Raw genomic sequence first — 25,837 nt, forward strand, 5'->3', positions numbered from 1 at the left:
GTATTTTTTAAAATTATCATAATAAAACTGGACAAATATTTTCGGCAAACAAATGATCATGATGTACTTACTTAGTTTAAAAATATAAGAGAATGTAATCCATCATATCAACAACAGAATACAATATTATTTAATAAAAAATATTTGGGGTTTATGTTAACAATACAAAAAATATATATTTGTGAAAATAACCATTGACTGGACCTAAAGCGATCGATATAATCACTCTTGTGTCAGTCTGATACTTACACTACTTTTTGTTGTTGATATTTGCATCAATCTCCCGCCACTGGCAAAAAGACTTCCGCAAAGTCTACGTCACGTGTCACTACTGTTCCTCTGTGGAGGCCAGCTAGCATAGAGGCTAGCACATGTTAGCTTCAACACGTCTTCCAAGATGAACAACACCGCTGGAGGAATTCACAGTCTCCTCTTGAAGCTTCACGGATGTTTGGAAGACGAAGATAGCCAACGTGCGTCTTCAGAATGTCGGCAATGGGTGGAAGATTTGGGAGAAACTTGCATGATGACAGCAGCCGACAACCAACTTGGTAAACAATCTCATCCCAGTAAAAATCATTCTTTAATATTTTCATTTTGTTCGACTTTCCAATGCAGTTACATACATTTTTTTGCATGAATGACCATAACAAGTTTTGTTTTTTTATAACTTTAACATTCGTAAGTTCACGTTCATGTTCACACATTGGAAATGTCAATAATAACTGGTTCATCTCTTCTTACAACGAAGACGCTATTAATACGTTCTTGCATTAGGTACGTCATGAATAAGTTTAGATTAATACGTTTACATTGCGCAGAGGACGCTTGAGCACAGGCGCACACCTTAGAGGGAAGGTTGCTCGCACGGCTGCGCTAGCATCACAGCTAACGTTAGCCATGCTGCTACCTCTCTGCTGGGAGAGGACGTATACGTATGTGACGTATGACGTGACAGTATGTGACGTGTGTAAGAAGGTGCGCTTGCTGTCTGTGAGAGGGAGACACAGGAAAGAGTGAGAAGAGCCTGTCGTGTAATGCCAGCAGCTAAAAGCAACTGCGTGAGAATCCACAGACTTGTGGATGTTTGAAGGTGGGCTGGAAAATGCGGAATGGAAATTAGGGAGCAGCAGAAAAGTGGAATGTAATATTTAAAGCGGTGCGTTGGAAAACACGGACCGGAGTTTTTTTTAAACTGGATCTGGATCTGCATTTTCCCATGCCTTGCCGATACGCATTTTTTTGCAAATATCGGCAGCCGATCCGATCCAAATATCGGATCGGGACATCCCTACACACATTTAAGAATATTTTAATTAGAGAAGCTGTGTTATTTGGGGGCTGCTCGGTGGCGCAGTTGTTAGTGCTCGTACCTCACAGCGAGAAATCCCTGCGTTCAATTCCTGGGCTCTGTGTCGTGTTTGCATGTTCTCCCTGTGACTGCTTAGGTTCTCTTTAGGAACTCCGGCTTCCTCCCACCTCCAAATATATGCCGATATAGGCCGATTGGCAACACTATATGGTCCCTCGTGTGTGAATGTGAGTGTGAATGATGTCTGCCCTACAGCCACCGCTGCTGCTCACTGCTCCCCTCACCTCCCAGGGGGTGGAACAAAGGGATGGGTCACATGCAGAGGTTAATTTCACCAGTGTGTGTGTGATTATCAGTGGTACTTTAACTTTATCTGTGTTGGCAACTTGAGTGAAGCTGGTATAGGCTCCTATCAGCTTTCTATGAGGCATGCTTGCTTTGTTGGCATGGAAAATTACAACTTTACTTAGAGGCAGTCCACTACGAATGTCCCAAGTGCTTGAGTCTGTGTCAAGTCTACAACCTGCAATGATGTCAATTGCAACACAAGTAACGAAATGTAGTGATGTTTGACTTCATGTGAATCTCTACTCGATAGTGCCAACAGTTTTGGTCAGTACCTATTAAAGTACCGAATTCGGTATCCATCCCTACCGCTTGCCATTAAGAGGAGATGGTGGGTCCTAAAACTACCAGTTGAGAACTGTTGTATACAAGTTGTTGAGGAATAAGATAGTATTAGTAGTTTTAGTATACAGTAGTGATGGTAAGCGTAATTATTTTTACTGAGTTGGGTACCAATGAGTTAGTCACCGAAATGAATCGCTTCACTTAATTCTCTCATGACAAAACGCATGCACAAAAGATTGCTCGCTCATCACAGAGCGCATGTGTAGAGAACGTTGTACATGACTGGCGACTGGACAAGTCTCGCGACATCAGTCAACAGTAATAAAGCGCATGCGTAGACAGTAACAAGTAATCCCATTTATTAACACCCGCAAATGTTAATGCTGCACAACTTTAGAGGATACAGTAATGATTCTATAATTGTGAATACAATTAAAGATAAGTCCACATAGTCATGATTAACTGTAACCTTAATTCACAGTTAATTACATTCACAGTCTCAATCGTCAATGGCGTTGCAGTTTTCGCCAACCACTCCTCATGTCTCTCTCTCTCGAGCCGTGGGCTCCCTGTGCAACTACTACTAATATTAATGCAATTTGAATGAGATCGCTATTGCTTTGATTTGCATGTCGTCACGTCCGTCTCATTAAATATGCGTGGTGGTCAAGCAGTGTCTGTTCTCAATGAGTTCTAGGCACCATTTAGCCTTTCTCGGAGAAAAATGCCCTATGTTTGCATTGTTTTCCGCTGTAAAAAAATTTCAAATCTCAAAAAGAATAACTCTTCTTCAGAGTTCCCCGAGAAGTAATCAAGAAGAGCGAAAGAGTGCAAGATTTTACGAAAGATTGAAAACATAGTTTCGTTGTACTTGTGCAATGACCAGTGTTTCCCACAGGACAGGCATCTATTTGTGGTGGTGTGGTTGGGGGGCGGCGGCGGCAGCGGCGATGACCAAGAAGAACGCGGAGTTGGAATATAATTACAACACTTTATGTACATATTTATATACAGATTTGAACAATTAGTTATTCACTGAAATATATTTATTAATTGTGGTTCTTACAAAAAATATATCTTATAAAATATAAAAGCTAAAATGTCTCTTAAAGCTCTGCCCCTTTAATTAGTGCATACTAAATAATTTAACTTTAGCCTACTACTACAACCATATTATTTACCAGCAACATAAAGTGAAACAGAGGCAGAGGTGTCCTGCCACAGTCAGTCAACCTCCTCCTCCTCCTCCTGCTGCTGCTGAACAGGTCGCACTGGAGCTAGTCTCGCTTGCCAGACCCTCCTCCAGAGAAGAGGGAGACACTGGAGCTTACCGTGCTGGGTGTTATACAGCCATGACTTAAATTGTGGCATTTTTAGCCATTCTGGATCGAACCCAGTCGCTCTATGTTTTGTCGTGGTCCTCTCTATAAGGCACACAAGAATATAAATTAGAACCCTTTTCATGAGAAAAGTGCATTTCTGATCTGACCCTGCTTTATTTTTCAGTGTTTGCTGAGTCTCACCTGTTGCCTCCGCCCTAGCTGGCTCTACATGCTGCCTGTCTTCCTCCTCTCCTACAACATCTCCCTGCGTACTTACTATCCCTTCCTCCTCACCCTCTCTTACTGCCTCAGCTGCGCCAGCTGCCACAGCTGCGGCACTAGTTGAAGCCTGGAAGTATTGGAAGCAAATTAATTTTCACACTGATGGACGTCTGTTCACTTTCATTATGAGATTTCTAAGTGTCTACACCGTTTTGATAATACCTCCTGTGGTCCGGACTGTAGGCCTACCTCCTCTCCAAGTCGAGCCCTTTTCGGCCGTTGAAAATATTTTTCTATATTCATCTGTGTGAAGGAGTGAACATCCAACATTAGAATTTATTACTAACGAGCAGAACCGCTTTATGTACAGTGCCGTCTAACCTTAAGCGGCAGCAGGTCAACACATGCAGGGTTCAACGTTAAGGTTTTTTTCTACTTGCCCGACTTCTCAAATCTACTTGCCCCAATATTTTTACTTGTACTGCCTAGGTTTTTTTCTGGCTGTGTAGTGCTCATGGCTTATATCTTACTAAAATCCTTCCCGTTGACTATTTACAACACTACACAGTATTTATTATTATTATTATTATTATTATTATCTATAATTACATTTAAATGGCATTGCATACATGTAAAATTAAATGCTATTTCACATTATTTGACCAGTAGCAGTTACACCCATCTGAACAGGTCAGCCACCTGTTTAAAGCCCGATCACAGTTGAAATCTTGAAATGAAGGGCCTTTAATGGCCTAAACATTAACCGGGACAACATTTTAACAGCTGGTTGGCTCAGATTTTATTCTTTTCATTGCATTCACATGCTGCAGTGGACAGTGGACAATTTAGCTTCAGTATTAATGCAGTATCTGAAGCACTGTCTCCACGTGTGTTTATTGACAACAGGGTTATAACCTGGACACGTTAGCTCGTCGGTATGGTAACAGGTGACTGTTACTGCGTGCGTCTGCCCCGGCCCCCGAGTCAAACAGCGGCGGTGTTAATGAAGCAGCGTCAGGCTGCTCACCGTCAGTGAAACGCTCGGTGAAATCGCGGATTAACGTTAAATATATGACGAGCCGCGAGCGATGCAGCTATAACCTATCTACCTATAACCTATATTACCCTCGTATTTTGATCCGGTCGGTCCGTTCTTCTTTTACTTCGTCGTCGTCGTTGTCGTCTTCTTCTTCTTCTTCTTCTGGCCCACCAGGTAAATTAAGTGCTATTGGCGGAGTTACAATGCATAGTAGGCTACCGCCACCTACTGCACCGGAGTTGTAACTACAAGCTACATTCACAGACAGAGTCTCATTGCTTTTATGAGCGAGTCAAAAGCCGAAAAATCTATTTGTGGCGGACGTAATTCTTTCGTGGCGGGCCGCCACAAAAAAATGAATGTGTGGGAAACACTGATGACAATAAAGTCCTATCCTATCCTATCCTAAAACGACGAGAAAAATAGCACACACTCCAGTCCAAGGGAGCAGAGTTGAAGAACGCACACGTTTGCTCTGACCACTTCGATAAATGTTTGTTTAACAAATTTTTAATATACTTTACTTGTTTAGTATTTCCCATTAAAGTATTATCTTGATATTATTAGTATTTAAATTTTAAACAAACAGAAACCATAAAGTCAGGCTCAATGATACTTTGTCAGGAAAGGTACTTCTACTTCTCCACTCTTGTTTCTTTTGCACATAAATGTGTCAGAGTACATTTGACAACAGGACGAAAATCTAATTTAGGGATGATGCAGGAATTGTTAGTATAGATTTTGAATCGAGAGTTGATTCTAAATCAATTCGTTACCTTCAAGAATCCAATCAAATTGAATCGTGTGGTGCCAAAAGATTCACAGCCCTAATATGTATCGTTATTGCAGGATATATATCGTAATATAGAGTTTAGGCACCCATCCGTAATATTCAATACACCAGTTCTTCTTCATCGTGTCCGGCCATCTTCATATGAAGTATCTCCATTGGCTGGCGCAGGCGAGCGCAGCTGTGCTTGATTCGGCTAGGTAATCTCCAGTACACTATGGGGCCTGGCTGCAACTCATGAGGTGTTTCATGGTCTGGAGCTCTCCACATGTACATCAGTCTGATGTTGCCAGCTTCCACTTCTCTCTGACGCGCAGGCGGTTCAGGGTTTTCCATACGGCCCAAGGTTGATCAAGGCCAATAGCGAGGCATTCAACAGGGGTGAGGCCTCTCTCCCTTCATTGAGTCGTCTGGCTGCAGAGGCTGCTCCATCGCTTCTGCCATTTAGTCGTCCTGGCAGCAGTTGGGGTGGTCTCCAGGGCTTTTGGTGTCGTCCAGGAAGCTTTTCTTGGAAGAGAGGCGTTTCTGGGTGGCAGAGTGCTCATAAAAAAGGTACTGGTTGTCTTCAGCCTGCTTTTTGCGCACCGCTTGTGTAGCGACTGTTCTGCGGATGTCGGGGGTGCGATGCCACAAAGGGCGTAGAGACAGTTATCAGGGGTTGTCTGGATGCACCCAGTGATATACGACAAGCAAATAGGAGATACAGTTTTCTTTCAACACGATCGTCAAAAAAGTTTGTGAAAGATTGGGCTACAAAGTGATGAAGGGAGCATTGTGTCGGTCACTTGTGTACTGTTGCACCTTAGTGTCTTTCATCACAATGACAGTGAAAAAAGTCAAAAAAGTCAAAAGAAAATATGAATAATATAAAGTTGTAAACATAACATTGTTGTAATGTAATCCAAATATGTTCATCAGGTCTTCAAATAATTATGCAATTTATTTCCTTACCTGACGGTTTCGGCTCCCACTGTTGCCTACCTCAGAGTTTGTCACGTGATGTTGCTTTGACGTGTCTGGTCAGCTGATTTAAACAGTTTTTGGCACTGTCTTACTGCAACAATACAATTTGTTATTCTAATAGCCAGACCTGTGTGTTTATCTCTGTACCTGACGGTTTCGGTTACAACTGTTGCCTTGTAGTAACAGGCTGACAGCGCCATCTGCAGTCCGACCTCTTCAGCACTGTGTCCCAGATGTGGGAAAGGCTGCGGAAATTTGTCTCTACTTCAACCTACTTCCAGTACCAGGGTACCATCTACAGGCAGAACGAGGGGTTTGCTAAGGGGCACCCGTTGTCGGCCATAATGAGTGGCTTCTTCATGAAGGATCTTGAAGCCTGGGCCCTCCAAACCGCACCAGAACACTGCAGGCTCTCCGTATGGAAAAGGTATGTGGATGACGTCTTGGAAATAATAAAAAATAGGACATACACAGGAACTCAGACCACCTTAACACACTGGATGAAACAAACAATATACAATTCACCCACGAAGAAGAAAAGGACAGCACAATAAACTGTCTGGACCTGGACATAAAACATTTGGAGGATGGCAGTATAAAAATTCAAATATTTAAAAGACTCACAGATCAATACCTCCTTTGGACATCGGAACACCCCATAATTCACAAACTGTCAGTCGTAAGAACACTTTTTGAATGCACCAATCTCATCACTCAAGAACAAGACAGAAAGGAGGAGGATCAGCATATTACAAAAGGACTAAGAACTTGCAACTACCTAAAGTGGGCCATAGATTTAGGGCGGCAACAAGCTAAACTAAACATCAAGAGGAAACAAAAAACAAACAAAAGTAATGAGAAACAAAACAGGGCCATGGTCATGCTTCCAGACGTCAGGGGGGGTCACAGAGAGGGTACAGCGGGCCATTAACACACAACATCAATACTTCGGTCAAATCTCACACCAAACTACGACAGTTGTTAGTACACCCTAAGGACAAAATAGACCAAGAACACAAATGCAATGTAATATATGAGATACCTTGTTTGTCGTGCAACAAATCATACGTGGAAGAAACTGACGGAGCCTTTAGCATCAGGAAGAAAGAGCACAGAAAACAATGTAAAAAAGGAAACATCAAAAGCTTGCACACTAGCTACCAGACAACAAGCAGGACAAGAATAGCTGAAGTCTGCAATATCAGACCATTGCAAGAGGGAGAACCACCTTATGGATTGGGACAACGCACATGTAATCGGCACCGAGAGCAACAAATACCACCGTTTGATCAGAGAAGCAATCGAGATCTGGAAGCGCACCGCCCAGGCTGTGAGGGGTGTACCAACTTTCCCACACCTTGGACACAGCCCTGAAGAGGTCGGATTGCAAATGGCGCAGTCAGCCTGTTACTACAAGGCAACAGTTGTAACCGAAACCGTCAGGTACAGAGATAAACACACAGGTCTGGCTATTAGAATAACAAATTCTATTGTTGTAATGTGTTGTTAAGATGTTATGTTTTAAATGTGCTAATTGTTTCTTGAAGTTCTGCAGACATCCTTGCTGTTTGCTACAGACATTGGTCTTCTCAGCTTCCTGAAGAAGTCTTTGACACAACAAGAGCAGGTAGACTTAGATAAGTTTGTGTTCAAGTGACCATGTGCTGATCAAACGTGTCTTGCAGCTCTCAGATGCCAGAGTGAAGACTTTATGTTTTCTCATCAACTTTCTGGACAAGCTTTCTCCAAGGGTCAAAGGTTGGGAAAAGACGTACGCCGTCGACATCAAAGTACGTACCACCGGGTTTGATTCATTGTTTATTAGAGATTTGATGGAATTTTATTGATCCTTTGGAGGTGTGCCCTCAAGGACATAAAGGTTCCAGTAATAGCAACACATATGCAGTATAAGGCCATGTCTACACTAAGTCGTTTAACCCCTTAAACGAATAAGTATTTAGCCTAAGCCCCGTTTCAGCCACACTAAACCATCGTTTAAGGTCCCCCTCCTCGGACAAATTTTTACACAGGTAAGTCAGCCGTGTAATTCTTGAATCTCTGGCACTTAGCTTTGTATGGACTCATTGATCATTTACAAAGTGAGTTCGGAGAGGAAGTGACGCCAGAAAGAACACGCCCACACAGGAAGTGACGTCGGAAAGAAAACGCCACAGCCAGCTTCTTAATAAAGCGGTATTGTAACTCGGAGCTAACCGCTGGAAATATGGAGGCGAGTCAACCAGACATGCCCATGTTTCTCCTTCTACATGTACAGACGCTTGTGGAAATCACACATGAATACCTTAAGAGAAAGCAATTGCAGCTATTTCGAAAACAACACTTCCAGACAGCAAGAGAACTTTCCAATGCACAAAACCTTTGTCCATTTGTCGAAAGAGAATTAACGAGAATGCCGTGGATGTGAAAAGGTAGCGTGGGCTTTGTATTACCTGGCCGTCGAGGGAAAACTAACTACGGAAAACGACGAATGCTTTTGGACTGGCAAAGCAGACTGTATCAGTTATTGTCCGCCATGTATGTCGCCGACTCGACATCTAGGTCCAGAGTATATAAAGTCACCAAAAATGAATGGACAATGAAGGTGAAGGCAAAAGAGTGAGGAGTGTCCTGACCAGATATCTAGATCCCTAGATTGATTGATGTAAAATGTTCTTTATCACATTGTTTACGTGTCTAATAAAGATTTGATTAATTTATGCTGGCTCAGGTGTGATTCACTACAATAGGGCCCCACAGCACACTGTATTCCAGTTAATTGAAATACCACAACACTGGATATTGTTCAGATAAGTTAAATTTAAGAACTTGCACACAAAGCAACACTGGATGTGACTATGACGTGCCCAATTTCCGCGCATGCGTATTAGGTCGCGTTGCGCCGGAGGGGGGAAGGGGTCTTAAGCGGTGGCATTGTTGTGTGTGAAAACTGATAAGGTTAGGTGGGATTTATCCTGGATAACCTTATAACGGGGCCTGAGACAGTAATAGCAGCCCAATTAAAGTAGAGTTGAGTTCATTGATTTTATTGATTTTAAAGTAGCATTGGGTACATTGATTTTAAAGTAGCATTGAGTACGTTGAATTTAAAGTAACATTCAGTACATTGATTTTAAAGTACCATTGAGTACATTGATTTTAAAGGGGTGCAATGATTTTAAAGTAGCATTGAGTACGTTGATTTTAAAGTACCGTTGACTACATTAATTTTACAGTACAAGTACATTGATTTAAAGTAGCATAGATTTTAAACTAAAATTGAGTACCGGTACATTGATTTTATAGTAGCATGAAATATGTTGAGTTTAAAATACCATTGGGTACATGGATTTCAAATTACAATTGAGTACATTATTTTGAAATTACCATTTAGTACATTGATTTTAAAGTACCATTGAGTAGTGCATTGATTTTAAAGTACCATTGAGTACATTAATTTTAAAGTAGCATCGAGTGCATTGATTTTAAACTACCATTGAGTACATTGATTATAAAGTACCATTGAATGAATACATTGATTTTTAACTACCATTGAGTACATTGATTATAAAGTACCATTGAATGAATACATTGATTTTAAACTACCATTGAGTACATTGATTATAAAGTACCATTGAATGAATACATTATGTGACGACGTGTCACGTCAGGTGGCACATGTTCTGTTTCATTTTGCGTTTATTTCCTAGTCAGTGCTCTGATTTTAGTTCCACTTCCTGTTTGTCTCTGTGATCGCTTTTTCCCCCTCACCTGTCGCTGATTGGCAGCCTGGCCACACCTGGTCATGGTTGCTAATCAGCTGGCTTCTCATTATGCCTACCTGGCCCTTCAGTTAAGGCTTGACAGTTTTATGCGAAATGTCACATAATGTCTGTGTTACCTTAATGTTACTTATGCTTTCGTACACTTACCAGCTACGCCTTGTATCAGTTAGGAACAATTAGAAGACTCTTACATGTACGTCGTCCTCCTGTCTCCTGCATCTTGGGGCCACAAGTACCGCAGCCATGCAAGTTTGTGACACATTGATTTTAAAGTACCATTGAGTACATTCATTTTAAAGTAACATTGAGTACATTGATTTTTAAACTACCATTGAGGACATTGAGATTTGAGTACCCATTGAAGATTGATGTTGAAATGATTTATGTTCTAGAGCAGGGGTCGGGAACATTTTTGATTGAGATATCCATGAAAGCCAAATATTGTAAAATGTATTTCCGTAGGAGCCAAACAATATAGCCAGATTCAGTCATCAAAAGAGCCACATCTGGCTCGCGAGCCATAGGTTCCCTAACCCTGTTCTAGAGTATATAAAGTGTTTTAAAAGCAAAGGACGTGTTTATGAGTGTGTGTGTCAGCTTTGTGGAGGGCTTATAAAGACGTTAAATGCATCTCTGTGAAACTGAACCATGTCCAAATCTCCACAAACTTGTCCCAAACATTTGTGCTATATTTGTTCTGCAAAAATTTTAGTTTGTGCCATTACCGTTTTTAAGTTATTCTAAAAATGCATTTTCTGACTAGAGATGTCATCCAGCCCCCCACCTCGTCCAAATTACCCCTAACTTCATCCATTTGTTTGTGCTATATTTGTGCTGCAAAAATGTTTGGTCTAACTATTGTATATATATTTTATTATTATTAACGTTTCAATATTCATAACCCCCTCCTTGTAAAAACCTCCCCAAACCAGTACCAATTGTTTGTGTTATGTTTGTGCTGGTTTGTGCTGCAAATATTGTGGTCTAACTATTATAGTTTTATAAGTTAACATTTTATGGTTTTATAAATGTTAATGTTAACTAACGTGTTATTAATCATAACTAGACCCCCCCCCCCACTTCACACAAGTGAATAACAAAACGTTAACTTGAAAATAATAATATTTAAACCAAATATTTTTGCAGCACAAATGGGACACGTTTGGGGATATTTTGACATAGTTAGGGTCTAGTCACGGTTAATCACACGCTAATTACACGTTAATAACATAAACAAATAAAACGTTAACTTAAAAACAGTAACGACACAAACAGAAATGTTTGCAGCACAAACGTAGCACAAATGATTGTGGCACACGTTTGGGGAGATTTGGACAAGGTGGATGTTGGGGGCAAACTTCACACAGGTAAATCACAAAACATTAATAATTTAAAAATAATAATAGTTAAACCAAAAATGTTGCAACACAAACAAATGGAACAAGTTTGGGAAGATTTTGACATGGTTGGGGTCTAGTTATGATTAATAACACATTGATTACACACTACCTACTCAGTGGCCTAGTGGTTAGAGTGTCCGCCCTGAGATCGGTAGGTTGTGAGTTCAAACCCCGGCCGAGTCATACCAAAGACTATTAAAAATGGGACCCATTACCTCCCTGCTTGGCACTCAGCATCAAGGGTTGGAATTGGGGGTTAAATCACCAAAAATGATTCCCGGGCGCGGAACTGCTGCTGCCCACTGCTCCCCTCACCTCCCAGGGGGTGAACAAGGGGATGGGTCAAATGCAGAGGACAAATTTCACCACACCTAGTGTGTGTGTGACAATCATTGGTACTTTAACTTTTAACTTTAACTTAACAATATAAAACAATAAAACATTAAAACCTTAAAAACTGTAATAAACCAAACATTTTTGTAGCACAAATAATTGGACTGGTTTGGGGAGGTTTTGACAAGGTCGGGGGCTGATCATGAATATTGAAAGGTTAGGGCCAACTTCACACAGGTGTTAAATGTATAAAATATTCATACAAATCATAAAAAAGCATCCCTACTTGGTGGAAATTCACCCACATGGCGGATCTGAAATGTAACCCCTCCCCCAATAAAAAACACTGTACAGAAGAATGTAACTTGAATCCTCCAGTATAATACAATAATAAGAAATGCTGTGTAAAAACAATATTGTGTATGTTTTCCTTACAGAACACATGTTTGACGGTGTACACAAAGGACAAAACAGCCAGATGTAGAACTGCACTACTGGAGCTGCTTATTAAGGTTAGTTTATTTTGTGATTTTTTTTTATGTTGTCCAAACAACTTCCACATTTATTTAAATGTTAATCTGCCAACTGCTGTAATATTGGGATGTATAATATTGGTGGCTCAATTTCTTTTGACGATACATTATTATGTGATCTGATTTTGTAAGTTTACCCCCTCACAAACATCAACAGTCAACAAATGTTATGGTCGATTTGTTTGAACTGAGGCCCAGAAAACAAAACAAAACAAAAAATCCAGAAAAAACATTAATTAAAGGTTATAGATAAATGAATGTATTGGATTGAGGGAATACATTATGGTATTATTTATTTTATTTTGTATGTTAAATATTTGATTCCCAAACAAAACGATTGCATACTCCTGATGGATGAGAGCACACCGAAGTAGTGTTTCCACCTGAAATCATAGAGTGATTTTGTAAGTACATCTACTCCAATTCTAACCGTGCTGACAATACTAGCAGAGGCAGAGCCGGCCCAAGGCATAAGCGTACTATGCGCTTGCTTAGGGCCCCGTGGCCACCAGGGGGCCCCCAAAAGCAATTAACAAAAAATTCTTATTTTTATTTTTTTGCATGTACGAGTCTGACTGATGATTTCTAAATGATCAAAGATATATTATTGTACAAAAACACAATTTTAGGTCAACATTTTTGCACATTGCTGTTTCAGGTTTTTGTTACCAAAAATAATAAAGTGAATCAGAATCAGCTTTATTGTCCAGTTATGTTTAACACACATGGAATTTAACTTCAGTAGACTGCGTTCTCTTTGTACAAAGTAAACATTAAATATGAACAATTAACTAAAAATATAAACTAGTAATTAAAGACTAATATGTACAAGACTGATGAGACAAGATGACACTTTCACTGTAAATACAAAGCTTTATCACTTGGACTGTTCAACCCCAGGCCACTCTTGTAGCTGAATGTTTTCTACATTTTAAGATTAGGAACCATATGTGGTACTCTGGACATCATTCGTTCATTCATTGGTATTATTTATGTTCTTAACTGGGCCACCCCCATATCTTTATAAATGACATGTCATTTGTAAAGACATGCCAGGCTGACAATAGGATAATGTAAACAACACTGCCAGAGCCGCAATGAGTTTATAGTAGGTGTGTGAATGATCAACAATCAATATTATTGGCAGAAATAGAGGGCCCCAAAATCAAATTTTGCTTAGGGCCCCATGGAGGCTTGGGCCGGCACTGAGCAGAGGTGCATCGAGCTATTGCATATGTCAGAAAGAAGTGATTGTGTGTGTGATTGTTTTGCTTGAGCAGATTTGTTGTACAACACGTGAGTCTGATATTATTGAATACTCTTATATAGTATACTTTTTTATATACCGGTACTTCTTTATGTAGTCATATACAGTTGTGGTCAAAAGTTTACATACACTTGTAAAGAACATAATGTCATGGCTGTCTTGAGTTTCCAATCATTTCTACAACTCTTATTAGTGATTGGAGCACATACTTGTTGGTCACAAAAAACATTCATGAAGTTTGGTTCTTTTATGAATTTATTATGGGTCTACTGAAAATGTGACCAAATCTGCTGGGTCAAAAGTATACATACAGCAATGTTAATATTTGGTTATATTAACTTGGCAAGTTTCACTGCAATAAGGCGCTTTTGGTAGCCATCCACAAGCTTTTGGCAAGCTTCTGGTTGAATTTTTGACCACTCCTCTTGACAAAATTGGTGCAGTTCAGCTAAATTTGTTGGTTTTCTGACATGGACTTGTTTCTTCAGCATTGTCCACATGTTCTCAATGGAGTTTAAGTCAGGACTTTGGGAGGGCCATTCTAAATCCTTAATTCTAGCATCCATCTATCCATCCATTTTCTACCGCTTATTCCCTTTGGGGTCGCGGGGGGCGCTGGAGCCTATCTCAGCTACAATCGGGCGGAAGGCGGGGTACACCCTGGACAAGTCGCCACCTCATCGCAGGGCCAACACAGATAGACAGACAACATTCACACTCACATTCACACACCAGGGCCAATTTAGTGTTGCCAATCAACCTATCCCCAGGTGCATGTTTTTGGAGGTGGGAGGAAGCCGGAGTACCCGGAGGGAACCCACGCAGTCACGGGGAGAACATGCAAACTCCACACAGAAAGATCCCGAGCCCGGGATTGAACCCAAGACTACTCAGGACCTTCGTATTGTGAGGCAGATGCACTAACCCTTCTGCCACCGTGCTGCCTTAATTCTAGCATGATTTAGCCATTCCTTTACCACTTTTGATGTGTGTTTGGGGTCATTGTCCTGTTAGAACACCCAACTGCGCCCAAGACCCAACCTCCGGGCTGATATTTTTAGGTTGTCCTGAAGAATTTGGAGGTAATCCTTCTTTTTCATTGTCCCATTTACGCTCTGTAAAGCACCAGTTCCATTGGTAGCAAAACAGGCCCAGAGGATAATACTACCACCACCATGATTGACGGTGGGAATGGTGTTCCTGGGATTAAAGGCCTCACCTTTTCTCCTCCAAACATATTGCTGGGTATTGTGGCCAAACAGTTCAAGTTTTGTTTCATCTGATCATAGAACTTTCCTCCAGAAGGTCTTATTTTTGTCCATGTGATCAGCAGCAAACTTTAGACGAGCCTTAAGGTGTCGCTTCTGGAGCAACATTTTCAGTAGACCCATAATAAATTCATAAAAGAACCAAACTTCATGAATGTTTTTTGTGACAAACAAGTATGTGCTCCAATCACTCTATCACAAAAAAATAAGAGTCGTAGAAATTATTGGAAACTCAATACAGCCATGACATTATGTCCTTCACAAGTGTGTGTATGTATGTATGCGTGTACACACACACACACACACACACACACACACACACACACACACACACACACACACACACACACACACACACACACACACACACACCACACAGATTGCACCTGGACTGTTTGACGGTTTGTCTTAGAAGATGTTTCGCCTCTCATCCAAATAGGCTTCATCAGTTCATGCTCATAGACTTAGATGGGTCATATCTAGTCTAGACTTAGATTAGTGCGGGCTGGTCAAACCAAACAGTCCAGTTGTGATCAATTGAATGCATAAACTAGTTGGTTCTCTGTGATCTCTGCTAAATATAGTTTGTCTGCATTAGCGCTTATAATACCAATATCGCTAATACTTGGTTAATATTAAGGTCACAGGTTGTAAATGGAGTATTGTTGGCATTTTTAATTTTAATTTTTAAGAGGGCTTTATGGGCGCAATGTAGTACTCTCATTAACTAAATTGTTAAGCACCTTGTACTTGCCATACAATTACAGCCATTACAAATTAGAATGCATAATGAAAAGAAAAACATTTATTGTCTTACATAGGATTCTGAGTGAGAGGCAACATTTCAAAAAAGTGCAGTTCCCCTTCAATACAAATTATATTAATATAATTTACAGTAGTAATAATAATAAGACTGATAGTAACTCGATAGTGAGTTTCAAATTACAGCCGCAGGATAAATAAAGATGAGGAAAACAGACAATGCATGCAAATGTGTGTGTGTGTGATCGAGCGTAGGACAGATTGGCACTAGGAATCAGTGTCCCAAAGTGAATTATATTTGTAAAGTGATTTATATTTATATAGCGCTTTTCTTCTCTAAAGGCTCAAAGTGCTTTATATGATGAAACCTATTGTCTACATCTTTAAGTCTCAGGGCATAGGGACAAGCGATAGAAAATGGATGGATGGCATTCAATAGATCGCAACTGGACAGCTTGGTTATCTTGGGAGATGTTTCGCCTCTCATCCAAATAGGCTTCCATCAGTTTGTGCTTATAGATTTAGATTGGTCAGATCTAGTCTAGCGCCTGGTGCCAAAACCCCAAATGTTTATACTCCAAAACCAGGAGGGTGTGCCTGGGAAAGGATGGTTTTGCCCTATCGCAGCGGGAAAAAAACAACTGTTTTGATGGAAACAACTGTCAAAGCCAACAATAGTCGTTGAAGTTTAATTTCCTCTCGTTAGCATTGAGGTATTGTGTGGCAGAACGATCGCTTTGGGTCAACTACTTCCAGTCCACAATAGTCGGAATCCTCCGCGTAAGTATTCCATTCAGTTGTAAACAAATGGCACAAATGGCATACTGGTCACCTTCTATGACCAGAATGTTTTTAAGTCCTGATATTTGTTGAAGAGTAAATTGCAGAGTATTTTATGAATGGTTGAAAGGACAGTGTTGTATGTGGGAGACAGGTGGTGTTGCAGACCACCTCCTCTGTTCAGGGATGGTTTTTCAACCTTGACATAGATGTCTTCCCTCACTCCTCTTTCGTACCAACTTTCCTCCCTGTCCAGAATCTGTACATTTTTGTTCTCAAAAGAGTGCTATTTCTCACTGAGGTACAGGTAGGCAGCTGAGTCTAGGCCTGAAGAGTTTGCCCGTCTAAGCTGTGCTATGCGTCGGCTCAGTGGTTGTTTTGTTTCCCCAATATATGAACCAGTGCATTCATCAGCACACTGGATAGCATACACCAGATTGTTTTTGTGGGTATGGGGTGTCCGGCCTTAGGATGCACCAGTCTCTGTGTCAGGGTGTTGTTGAAGTGTATTGGGATGTTATGTTGTTTAAAAATAGCACTGATACATATGGAATGACAATATTTTTGTGTCACCTTTTTCTTCACTCTGTTTTTGTTATTTGTGGAACTGGATGCACTTTTCACAAACGACCAGCTGGGGTAACCACAGGTTTTGAGGGCTTCCCTCAAATTGCTCTGCTCTTTCTCTTTGGCCTGTGGGCTGGTATGAATATTATCAGCTCTGTGTTGTAGGGTTCTGATAATGCCCAGTTTGTGGTCTAGTGGGTGGTGTGAGTAAAAAAGAAGGTATTGATCCCTATGTGTGGGTTTTTGGTAAATCCCCACATGGAGGCCTTTTCTCCAATGTGGACATCACAGTCCAAAAAAGGCAACTTACTGTGTTTGACATCCTCATGTGTGAACTTGATATTTTTGTCCAGAGTTAATGTGCTCGGTGAAGGCTTGCACTTCTTGATTTCTGATTTTCACCCATGTGTCATCCACATATCAGTACCAATGACTCGGTGCTGTTCCCTTAAAAGAGCTAAGAGCTCTTTTTTACATGTTCTCCATGGACAGGTTTGTTATTATTGGGGATACAAGTGATCCCATGGCACAACCATGTTTTTGTCGGTAAAACGTTCCCATGAATTGAAATTATGTAATGTTAAGGCAAAGTTCCAGTAAAAGGCAAATCTGTTCTGGGTTTAGTGTGGATCTATCCTGTAAGGCGTGATCCCCTAGTAGACATTGCCTCGCTGTCTCTACTGCATCCTGGGTTTGAAAACAGGTGAACAGGGAGGTGACTTCAAATGACACTATAGTTAATTTTTTTCCAGTTTTAGACCTCAGATTTTCGCTACAAAGTCAATTGAGTTTTGAACATGATGTGGAGTTTTGCCAACCAAAGGTGCTAAGATGTTGGCCATATACTTAGCAATATTGTATGTCACAGAGTTAATGCTGCTGACAGTGGGTCTGAGGTGAGCCCCATCTTTGTATATTTTTGGAAGGCCATAAATGATGGTTTCTTGTAGGTATAATTGGTAATACAATGACCGGTTGATGGCTTCTGACTTTTGTAGAGTTTGTAAGTACTCAATGATTCTTCTCTTGTACCCACTTGTGGGGTCCCTTTTGAGTATTTCATATGTGTTGCAATCTTTGAGTGTAAGCAACTGGTTTTGGTAGTCAGTTGCGTTGGGAATTACTATGCATCTCCCCTTATCAGCTGGCAGGATCGTGATTTTTTCATCCTTGTTTTCAGCCTGTGATGTTACTGCCTTCCTCTCCTCCAAGGAGAGGTTTGGAGTCGGGGGCTTGGCATTAAAAAGAGCTGCTGTCACTTTCAACCGTATTTGCTTCCTTTCGGTTTCTGCTGGGGTTGTTTTTCAGAATGGCTGATTTTGTTGCTGTGATCAAATCAACTGGAGGTACCTGATGTGGAGTCATGGCAAAGTTGAAACCTTTCGCCAATACATCTTTTTCTGGTTGGGTAAGATTTCTGCTAGACAAATTATTTGATCTGCGACACCACCTGACTCCCACATACAACACTGTCCTTTCAACCATTCCTAAAATACTCTAACAAATAACAGGAGTTAGAAACATTATGGGTGACCAATATGCTATTTATGCCATTTGTTTACAACTGAATGGAATGCTTACGCCGGGGCTTCCAACTATTTTGGACTGGTAATGGTCGATCCACAGCTATCGTTCTGCCACATAATACCTTAATGCTAACGAGGGGAAATTACACTTCAACGGCTGTTGTTGGCTTTGACAGTAGGAGCGCTCGTTTGCATGAAAACAGTTGTTTTTCTCACGAAACCATCCTTGCCCAGGCACACCATCCTAGTTTTGTAGTATAAACATATGGGATTTTGGCACCAGCCGCTAGACTAGATCTGACCAAATTATGTCTATGAGCTTGAACTGATGAAGCGTACCCGGATGAGAGGTGAAATGTCTTCCAAGACAAATCATGCAGTCCAGTTGTAATCGATTGAATGCCATGAGATTACAATGACCTGGATGAATGAGAACATTCATAGACATACATCTTTAAGCTACATTTAAACCAGTAGGGTGGCACAAGGAGCAAGTGGGTTAAGTGTCTTGCCCAAGGACACAACGGCAGTGACTAGGATGGCGAAAGTGGGAATTGAACCTGGAAACCCTAAAGTTGCCGGAACGGCTCCTCTACCAACTGAGCCAACCAAACGCCCACCCTGAGCTCATCAGCAATTCTGAAAGCCCACTACCTCCACTGATTGGCACCACATGCAGATCTCATCAGATGGCCAACCGCCCACCTACAAGCCAGAGTGGACTCCGAGCCAAGGACCCAGGGCCCAGCCACATGCCGACCAGACAGGAGGACCAACCCCCCAACATGAGTTGGCCAGGGCGGGTTCTCCACATTTTGCTGTCATGTGGTCACATTACCATGCTTTCTGCTCCTTCCTTAGAATTCTAGGCTGTTTCTTTCTTACAAACATTGTTCTTACCAAATCTTTCATGGACCTCCAGAGTTATACTAATTTGCTGTAATCTTATATTTCTCTTGTTTTGCAATTATCATAGTAATAGAAGTTCATGTCTTCTCAGGGGGTAAACTTTCAAAATAAACGGGATGAAATATTCATAGTCACTATATAGACTTTCATACTGCAAACATTTTAAATGTGACAATCATTTCATTATTACCTTTATCAACAGGTTCTCCTTAAAACGAAAGCTTCTACTGTGGCTTCAGAGTTGAGAATTAGTGAAATATTCACAAAATTTTACAGCGAGCTTTATCAAAAGAGCAAACTTCCTGACTCAGGTATTTGTTTTGGTGTTGCAACAAATATGAATTTAGATTTATTGTCAGCTGGATAATTTCTGTTTTTATTCTTGACACAGTCCTTGGCACCATCTATGAATTGTTAGGAGTTGTTGCAGAGGTTCACCCCAGTGAGATGGTCAACAACTCTGAGAAACTCTACAAAGCCTATCGAGGGGAGCTGAAGGAACAGGTATTGTGGACAAAACTACTACTTTATTATAGTTATTAACTGAAAAACAAGGCTCAATGCAACTCCCTTTTCAGTGTACATTCCATACTTCTCCTGTTATTTATCACCTCCACCAGAAGTATATACTGTAGTTTGTCTGTTTGTTTCATAATTAGTAATGTAACTCATAAAGTTGTTAGATTTTGATGAAACTTTCAGGAAATGACAGCACTGAGATAAGGAACAAGTGATTATATTTTTGGGGTGATCCAAATCACTGTTTGCATTCAGAAACGTTTTAAAGAATTTCTATTGGCGGATGAGGCCTGGTGTGCGCCATTTGAGTCTTTTTCTTGTTGTTTTTGTTGTTATTATTATTATCGTTGACGAGGGGTGTTATTTACATTTGAACTGAATTTGGTACCAAATCAGCACTTTTGAAACGGTGCTCTAATGTCTAAACCGGTACTACAAAATGGGAAAACATAATTTTTATTTTTTAAACAATGCCTTTTTATTTTTATAGAATTGTGTGACATGTGAGTTAAACTGAATGGTAATTTAAAAACTAATATGTGATAAATATTATATGTACAATACACAAATGGAATAAAGCAAACTGCTGTAGGTTCAATAATCTGTTATTATCATCTAGTATTCTAATGTGTCTGGACAAAATCACAAGTAAATATGCAAGCAATCGCTAGTTTCCGTTTGAAATAATAATGTTGAAATGTTGACAACCTTATGTCGACGTCAGCCAGCCAGTCAGCATACATGTGTTCCACTGTAGTACAACCTCTGGCAAAAAATATGGACTCGCCAGACTTGGAAGAAGTTCATACAGTTGTTAAATTTTGTAGTAAAGAAGCAGATCACAAACATGATACAAAAATATAGTAATTTCAAATGGCAACTTTCTGGTTTTAAGAAACACTAATAGAAATCAAGAATATTAATCTTGCTAGTCCGCAAATGTTTTAGTAATCCAAAGAGGTTCATTAGGTCTTAAAAAAAAAATGCTATTTTGTTATTCTTATAGCCAGACCTTTGTGTTTATTTCTGTACCTGACGGTTTCGGCTACAAATGTTTAAATCAGCTGTTCAGACACGTCACAGCAACATCACGTGACAACCTCTGAGGAAGGCAACAGTTGTTGCCGAAACCGTCAGGTACGGAACTAAACAAACAGGTCTGACTGTAAGAATAACACAATTGCGTAACGGTTGTATTTTTAAATCAATTCGTGTGAAATAAACTATGGAATCACTTTATTCTGAGAAAAAAAATATGGAATCAGGAAAAACAAACAAACACTTCAACACAACACTAGTACTTTGTTGCACCACCTCTGGGTTTTATAATAGCTTGCAGTCTCTGACAAACAGTACTCTTTATTAACCTTGCTCCAACTTTTTCTGATTGCTGTTGCCAGATCAGCTTTGCAGGTTGAGTCTTGTCATTGACCATTTTCTTCAATTTCCACTACAGATTGAGATCCAGACTATTTGCAGACCATGACATTGACCTTATGTCTTTTTCTTTAAGGAAAGTTGTAATTTTTTTTATGGCAAAGTGCATTATTATCTGGAAGAATTATGTTATTATCCCCACAATTGATGGAAAAAGAAAAGTCTGTAAAATGTCAACTTAAACGCATCCATTGAAGATATAATGAAAACAATCTCCCCAGTGCCATTACCTGACATGCAGCGCAGTAACTATCAATGACTGTTTTCTTCAGGCGCCAAACTAAAGTTCCAACATCATCACCTGGCCCAATGCAGATTCGCAATTCATTACTGAATATAACATTCATCCAGTCATCCATTGTCCTTAAATGCTTTTCCTTAGCCTCTTTTTTTCTGTTTGGGCATTAATGACGGCTTTCGTTTAGCTTGTCTGTATTTGACGGTGATTCCAGTTTCCACCATTTGTTCATTTGTCTTGCTGTGTATTTTCTGTTTTCAAGACATATTGTCAGCCGGAGAATCGGAGCAGCTGGGGCAGTATTGCAGTCTCTCTGCCGCACTGTTGTGACGAAACGAGAGCTGAGCCAGAAGGCAAAGCTCTCGGTCTACCGAGCTATCTACATTCCTACTCTCACCTATGGTCATGAAGTGTGGTTCATGACCGAAATAATAAGATCGCGGGTTCATGCGGCAGAAATGAGTTTCCTCAGAAGGGTGGCTGGCATCTCCCTTAGAGATAGGGTGAGAAGTTCAGTTACCCGAGAGAGACTCGGAGTAGAGCCGCTGCTCCTTCGCTTGGAAAGGAGCCAGCTTAGGTGGTTCGGGCATCTCGTGCGGATGCCTCACGAGCGTTTCCCTAGAGAGGTCCTCATTGCACGTCCCACTGGGAGGAGACCCCGCGGCAGGCCAAGGACCAGATGGGGGGATTACATCTCCTCTCTGGCCTGGGAACGCTTCGGGATCCCCCAGGAGGAAGTTGCTAATGTTGCTCTGGAAAGGGAAGTCTGGGGGTCTCTGCTAGAGCTGTTGTCCCCACGACCCAATTCCGGATAAGCGGTTGAAAATGGATGGATGGATGGATGGATGTGTCATGTTGTTGTATGATTTTTTTCTACAAAATTAAACAACTGAATGAACATCCTACAAGTCTATTTCCATAATATTCATCAGGGGTTGTTTATTTCTTAACTTGTTGCAAAAACACCAGCGTGTCATTGTCAATCACTTATAGAACAATCTTTACACTAACATTTTCATTTTCAAACGTGTTTCTCTAAAAAGCGTTATTTTGAATTTGAAAGATGGTACGCACTCTGGATTCCAATGGTATTATCTATTTTGATTGTTGTGATTTTATGTCATTTCATGTCATTTTTGCAGATGACGTCCACAACAAAGGAGCCCAAACTGATGGTAATTGCTGGATGTTTGAAAGGAGTCACTGCTCTCATGGTCAACTTCCCTAAAACAATGGAGGAAGGTGCGCTCTGAACTAGATGCATAGAATAGTACACTGCATGTTGCATCTCTGCACACCTTGCTTGTGTGTACATAAACAGTTTGTCTTTGACTTGCAGATCCAACCACATCCAAGGAAATATTTCAATTCACCTTAAAGGCAATTAATCCCCAGGTAACACATATCTGTCTTACATGAAAATGATCATATGTAGCCATAAAATGTATGTATACAATATACAATATATGAAGACTACGATTTATATAGATAGTGACGCTGACAAAAACATTTCTAAAATTCCTCCTTGCACTTTTTTTTATAATGACCAACACCTGTGCAATAATCATGCTGTCTAATCAACATCTTGACATAACACCAGCACTTTGAGTCACTAGAGAAAAGCGCTATATAAATATAATTCACTTCACTTCACGCTTGTAAGGTGATGCATTATCACAGCAAAGGAGATTTGCACACATTTGTCAAAAGTATTTGAAAGAAATATGACTTTTCGGCACAGAAAAAATGTTACGTCTTTGAGTTTGAGCTTGTGAAAAATTGGACCAACAATGAGACTGTTGTTTACATTTTTGTTGAGTCTAACGCTAATAAAATCAAGTTAAAGAGTAGTGTGAAAATAGTCAACTTTTGTAAAGAAAATAATTTAGTCATGTTTGAATATCATTGTAAATTTAGGTTACTGGGTGTAGTGCTCCAGAGCCACAATAGGTGGTCTCAGAACATAACCCTTGCACATATCGGTAATGTCTTGTATTTTAGGCTGGCTTGAGCCTCACTAAAGCATTCCTATGCCACCTCTAATTATAGCTGATTTGTTTGCATATGAATGAAATCCTACTCATGTCCCTGATGCACAGGTAGCCAGCCATTTTGGTTTACTGCACAATTTTGGGGAATATGAGATTTAAAATGTACCCGTATGTCTTCTCGTATTCAATCAATCAATCAATCAATGTTTATTTATATAGCCCTAAATCACAAGTGTCTCAAAGGGCTGCACAAGCCACAACGACATCCTCGGTACAGAGCCCACATAAGGGCAACGAAAAACTCACCCCAATGGGACGTCGATGTGAATGACTATGAGAAACCTTGGAGAGGACCGCATATGTGGGTAACCCCCCCCCCTCTAGGGGAGACCGAATGCAATGGATGTCGAGTGGGTCTGACAAAATATTGTGAGAGTCCAGTCCATAGTGGATCCAACATAATAGTAAGAGTCCAGTCCATAGTGGGGCCAGCAGGACACCATCCCGAGCGGAGACGAGTCAGCAGCGCAGAGATGTTCCCAACCAATGCACAGGCGAGCGGTCCACCCCGGGTCCCGACTCTGGACAGCCAGCACTTCATCCATGGCCACCGGACCTGTCCCCCCCCCACCCCTCCACAAGGGAGAGGGGAGCAAAGGAGAAAAGAAAAGAAACGGCAGATCAACTGGTCTAAAAGGGGGGGTCTATTTAAAGGCTAGAGTATACAAATGAGTTTTAAGATGGGACTTAAATGCTTCTACTGAGGTAGCATCTCTAATTCTTACCGGGAGGGCATTTCATAGTACTGGAGCCCGAATAGAAAACGCTCTATAGCACGCAGACTTTTTTTGGGCTCTGGGAATCACTAATAAGCCGGAGTTCTTTGAACGCAGATTTCTTGCCGGGACATATGGTACAATACAATCGACAAGATAGGCTGGAGCTAGACCGTGTAGTATTTTATACGTAAGTAGTAAAACCTTAAAGTCGCATCTTAAGTGCACAGGAAGCCAGTGCAGGTGAGCCAGTATAGGCGTAATGTGATCAAACTTTCTTGTTCTTGTCAAAAGCCTAGCAGCCGCATTTTGTACCAACTGTAATCTTTTGATGCTAGACATAGGGAGACCCGAAAATAATACGTTACAGTAGTCGAGACGAGATGTAACGAACGCATGAATAATGATCTCAGCGTTGCTAGTGGATAAAATAGAACGAATTTTAGCGATATTACGGAGATGAAAGAAGGCCGTTTTAGTAACACTCTTAATGTGTGACTCAAAGGAGAGAGTTGGGTCGAAGATAATACCCAGATTCTTTACTGAGTCACCTTGTGTAATTGTTTGGTTGTCAAATGTTAAGGTGGTATTATTAAATAAATGTCGGTGTTTAGCAGGACCGATAATCAGCATTTCCGTTTTCTTGGCGTTGAGTTGCAAGAAGTTAGCGGACATCCATTGTTTAATTTCATTAAGACACGCCTCCAGCTGACTACAATCCGGCGTGTTGGTCAGCTTTAGGGGCATGTAGAGTTGGGTGTCATCAGCATAACAGTGAAAGCTAACACCGTATTTGCGTATGATGTCACCAACGGCAGCATGTAAATACTAAAGAGTGCAGGGCCAAGAACCAAACCCTGAGGAACTCCGCACGTTACCTTAACATAGTCCGAGGTCACATTATTATGGGAGACGCACTGCATCCTGTCAGTAAGATAAGAGTTAAACCACGACAAGGCTAAGTCTGACATACCAATACGTGTTTTGATACGCTCTAGTAAAATATTATGATCGACGGTATCGAAAGCAGCGCTAAGATCAAGAAGCAGCAACATAGATGACGCATCAGAATCCATCGTTAGCAGTAGATCATTAGTAATTTTTGTGAGGGCTGTCTCCGTAGAGTGATTTGCCCTGAAACCGGATTGAAAAGGTTCACAGAGATTGTTAGACACTAAGTATTCATTTAGCTGCTGTGCGATAATTTTTTCGAGGATTTTCGAAATAAAGAGAAGGTGGGACACCGGTCGGTAGTTTACCATGAGGTCAGGATCGAGGTTAGGTCTTTTGAGCAGAGGATGAATAACCGCTTTCTTGAATGCTAGGGGAACAGTGCCAGAGGAAAGTGATACGTTTATAATATTTAGCACTGATGGACCTAATAATACAAAAAGCTCCTTGATAAGTTTCCCAGAAAGTGGGTCAAGTAAACATGTTGTTTGTTTTATCCCACTTACACGCCGTAATAGTT

The 25,837-nt window shown here is 40.7% G+C and overlaps 1 protein-coding gene across 4 annotated transcripts in view; it reads left to right on the forward strand.

Annotated features, from left to right (window-relative positions):
• The first annotated feature begins 334 nt into the window (after positions 1 to 334).
• Positions 335 to 25,837, forward strand: part of prkdc (protein kinase, DNA-activated, catalytic subunit) — a 149,977-nt gene continuing 124,474 nt past the window's right edge. For 3 of the 4 annotated variants that reach the window (XM_061965688.2, XM_061965689.2, XM_061965690.2), the window contains exons 1-8: positions 335 to 551; positions 7,826 to 7,905; positions 7,964 to 8,068; positions 12,231 to 12,305; positions 19,608 to 19,716; positions 19,797 to 19,909; positions 22,742 to 22,841; positions 22,939 to 22,994. In XM_061965688.2, the coding sequence (XP_061821672.2) occupies positions 398 to 551; positions 7,826 to 7,905; positions 7,964 to 8,068; positions 12,231 to 12,305; positions 19,608 to 19,716; positions 19,797 to 19,909; positions 22,742 to 22,841; positions 22,939 to 22,994 (792 nt within the window). In that variant the 5' untranslated portion in view covers positions 335 to 397. Of the gene's footprint in view, positions 552 to 7,825; positions 7,906 to 7,963; positions 8,069 to 12,230; positions 12,306 to 19,607; positions 19,717 to 19,796; positions 19,910 to 22,741; positions 22,842 to 22,938; positions 22,995 to 25,837 lie in introns of those variants that run through there. The other variant, XM_061965691.2, reaches the window with a different exon arrangement.

The sequence above is a fragment of the Nerophis lumbriciformis genome, linkage group LG07 (genome assembly GCF_033978685.3).
Source record: "Nerophis lumbriciformis linkage group LG07, RoL_Nlum_v2.1, whole genome shotgun sequence".
NCBI classification, from domain to species: Eukaryota; Metazoa; Chordata; class Actinopteri; order Syngnathiformes; family Syngnathidae; genus Nerophis; species Nerophis lumbriciformis.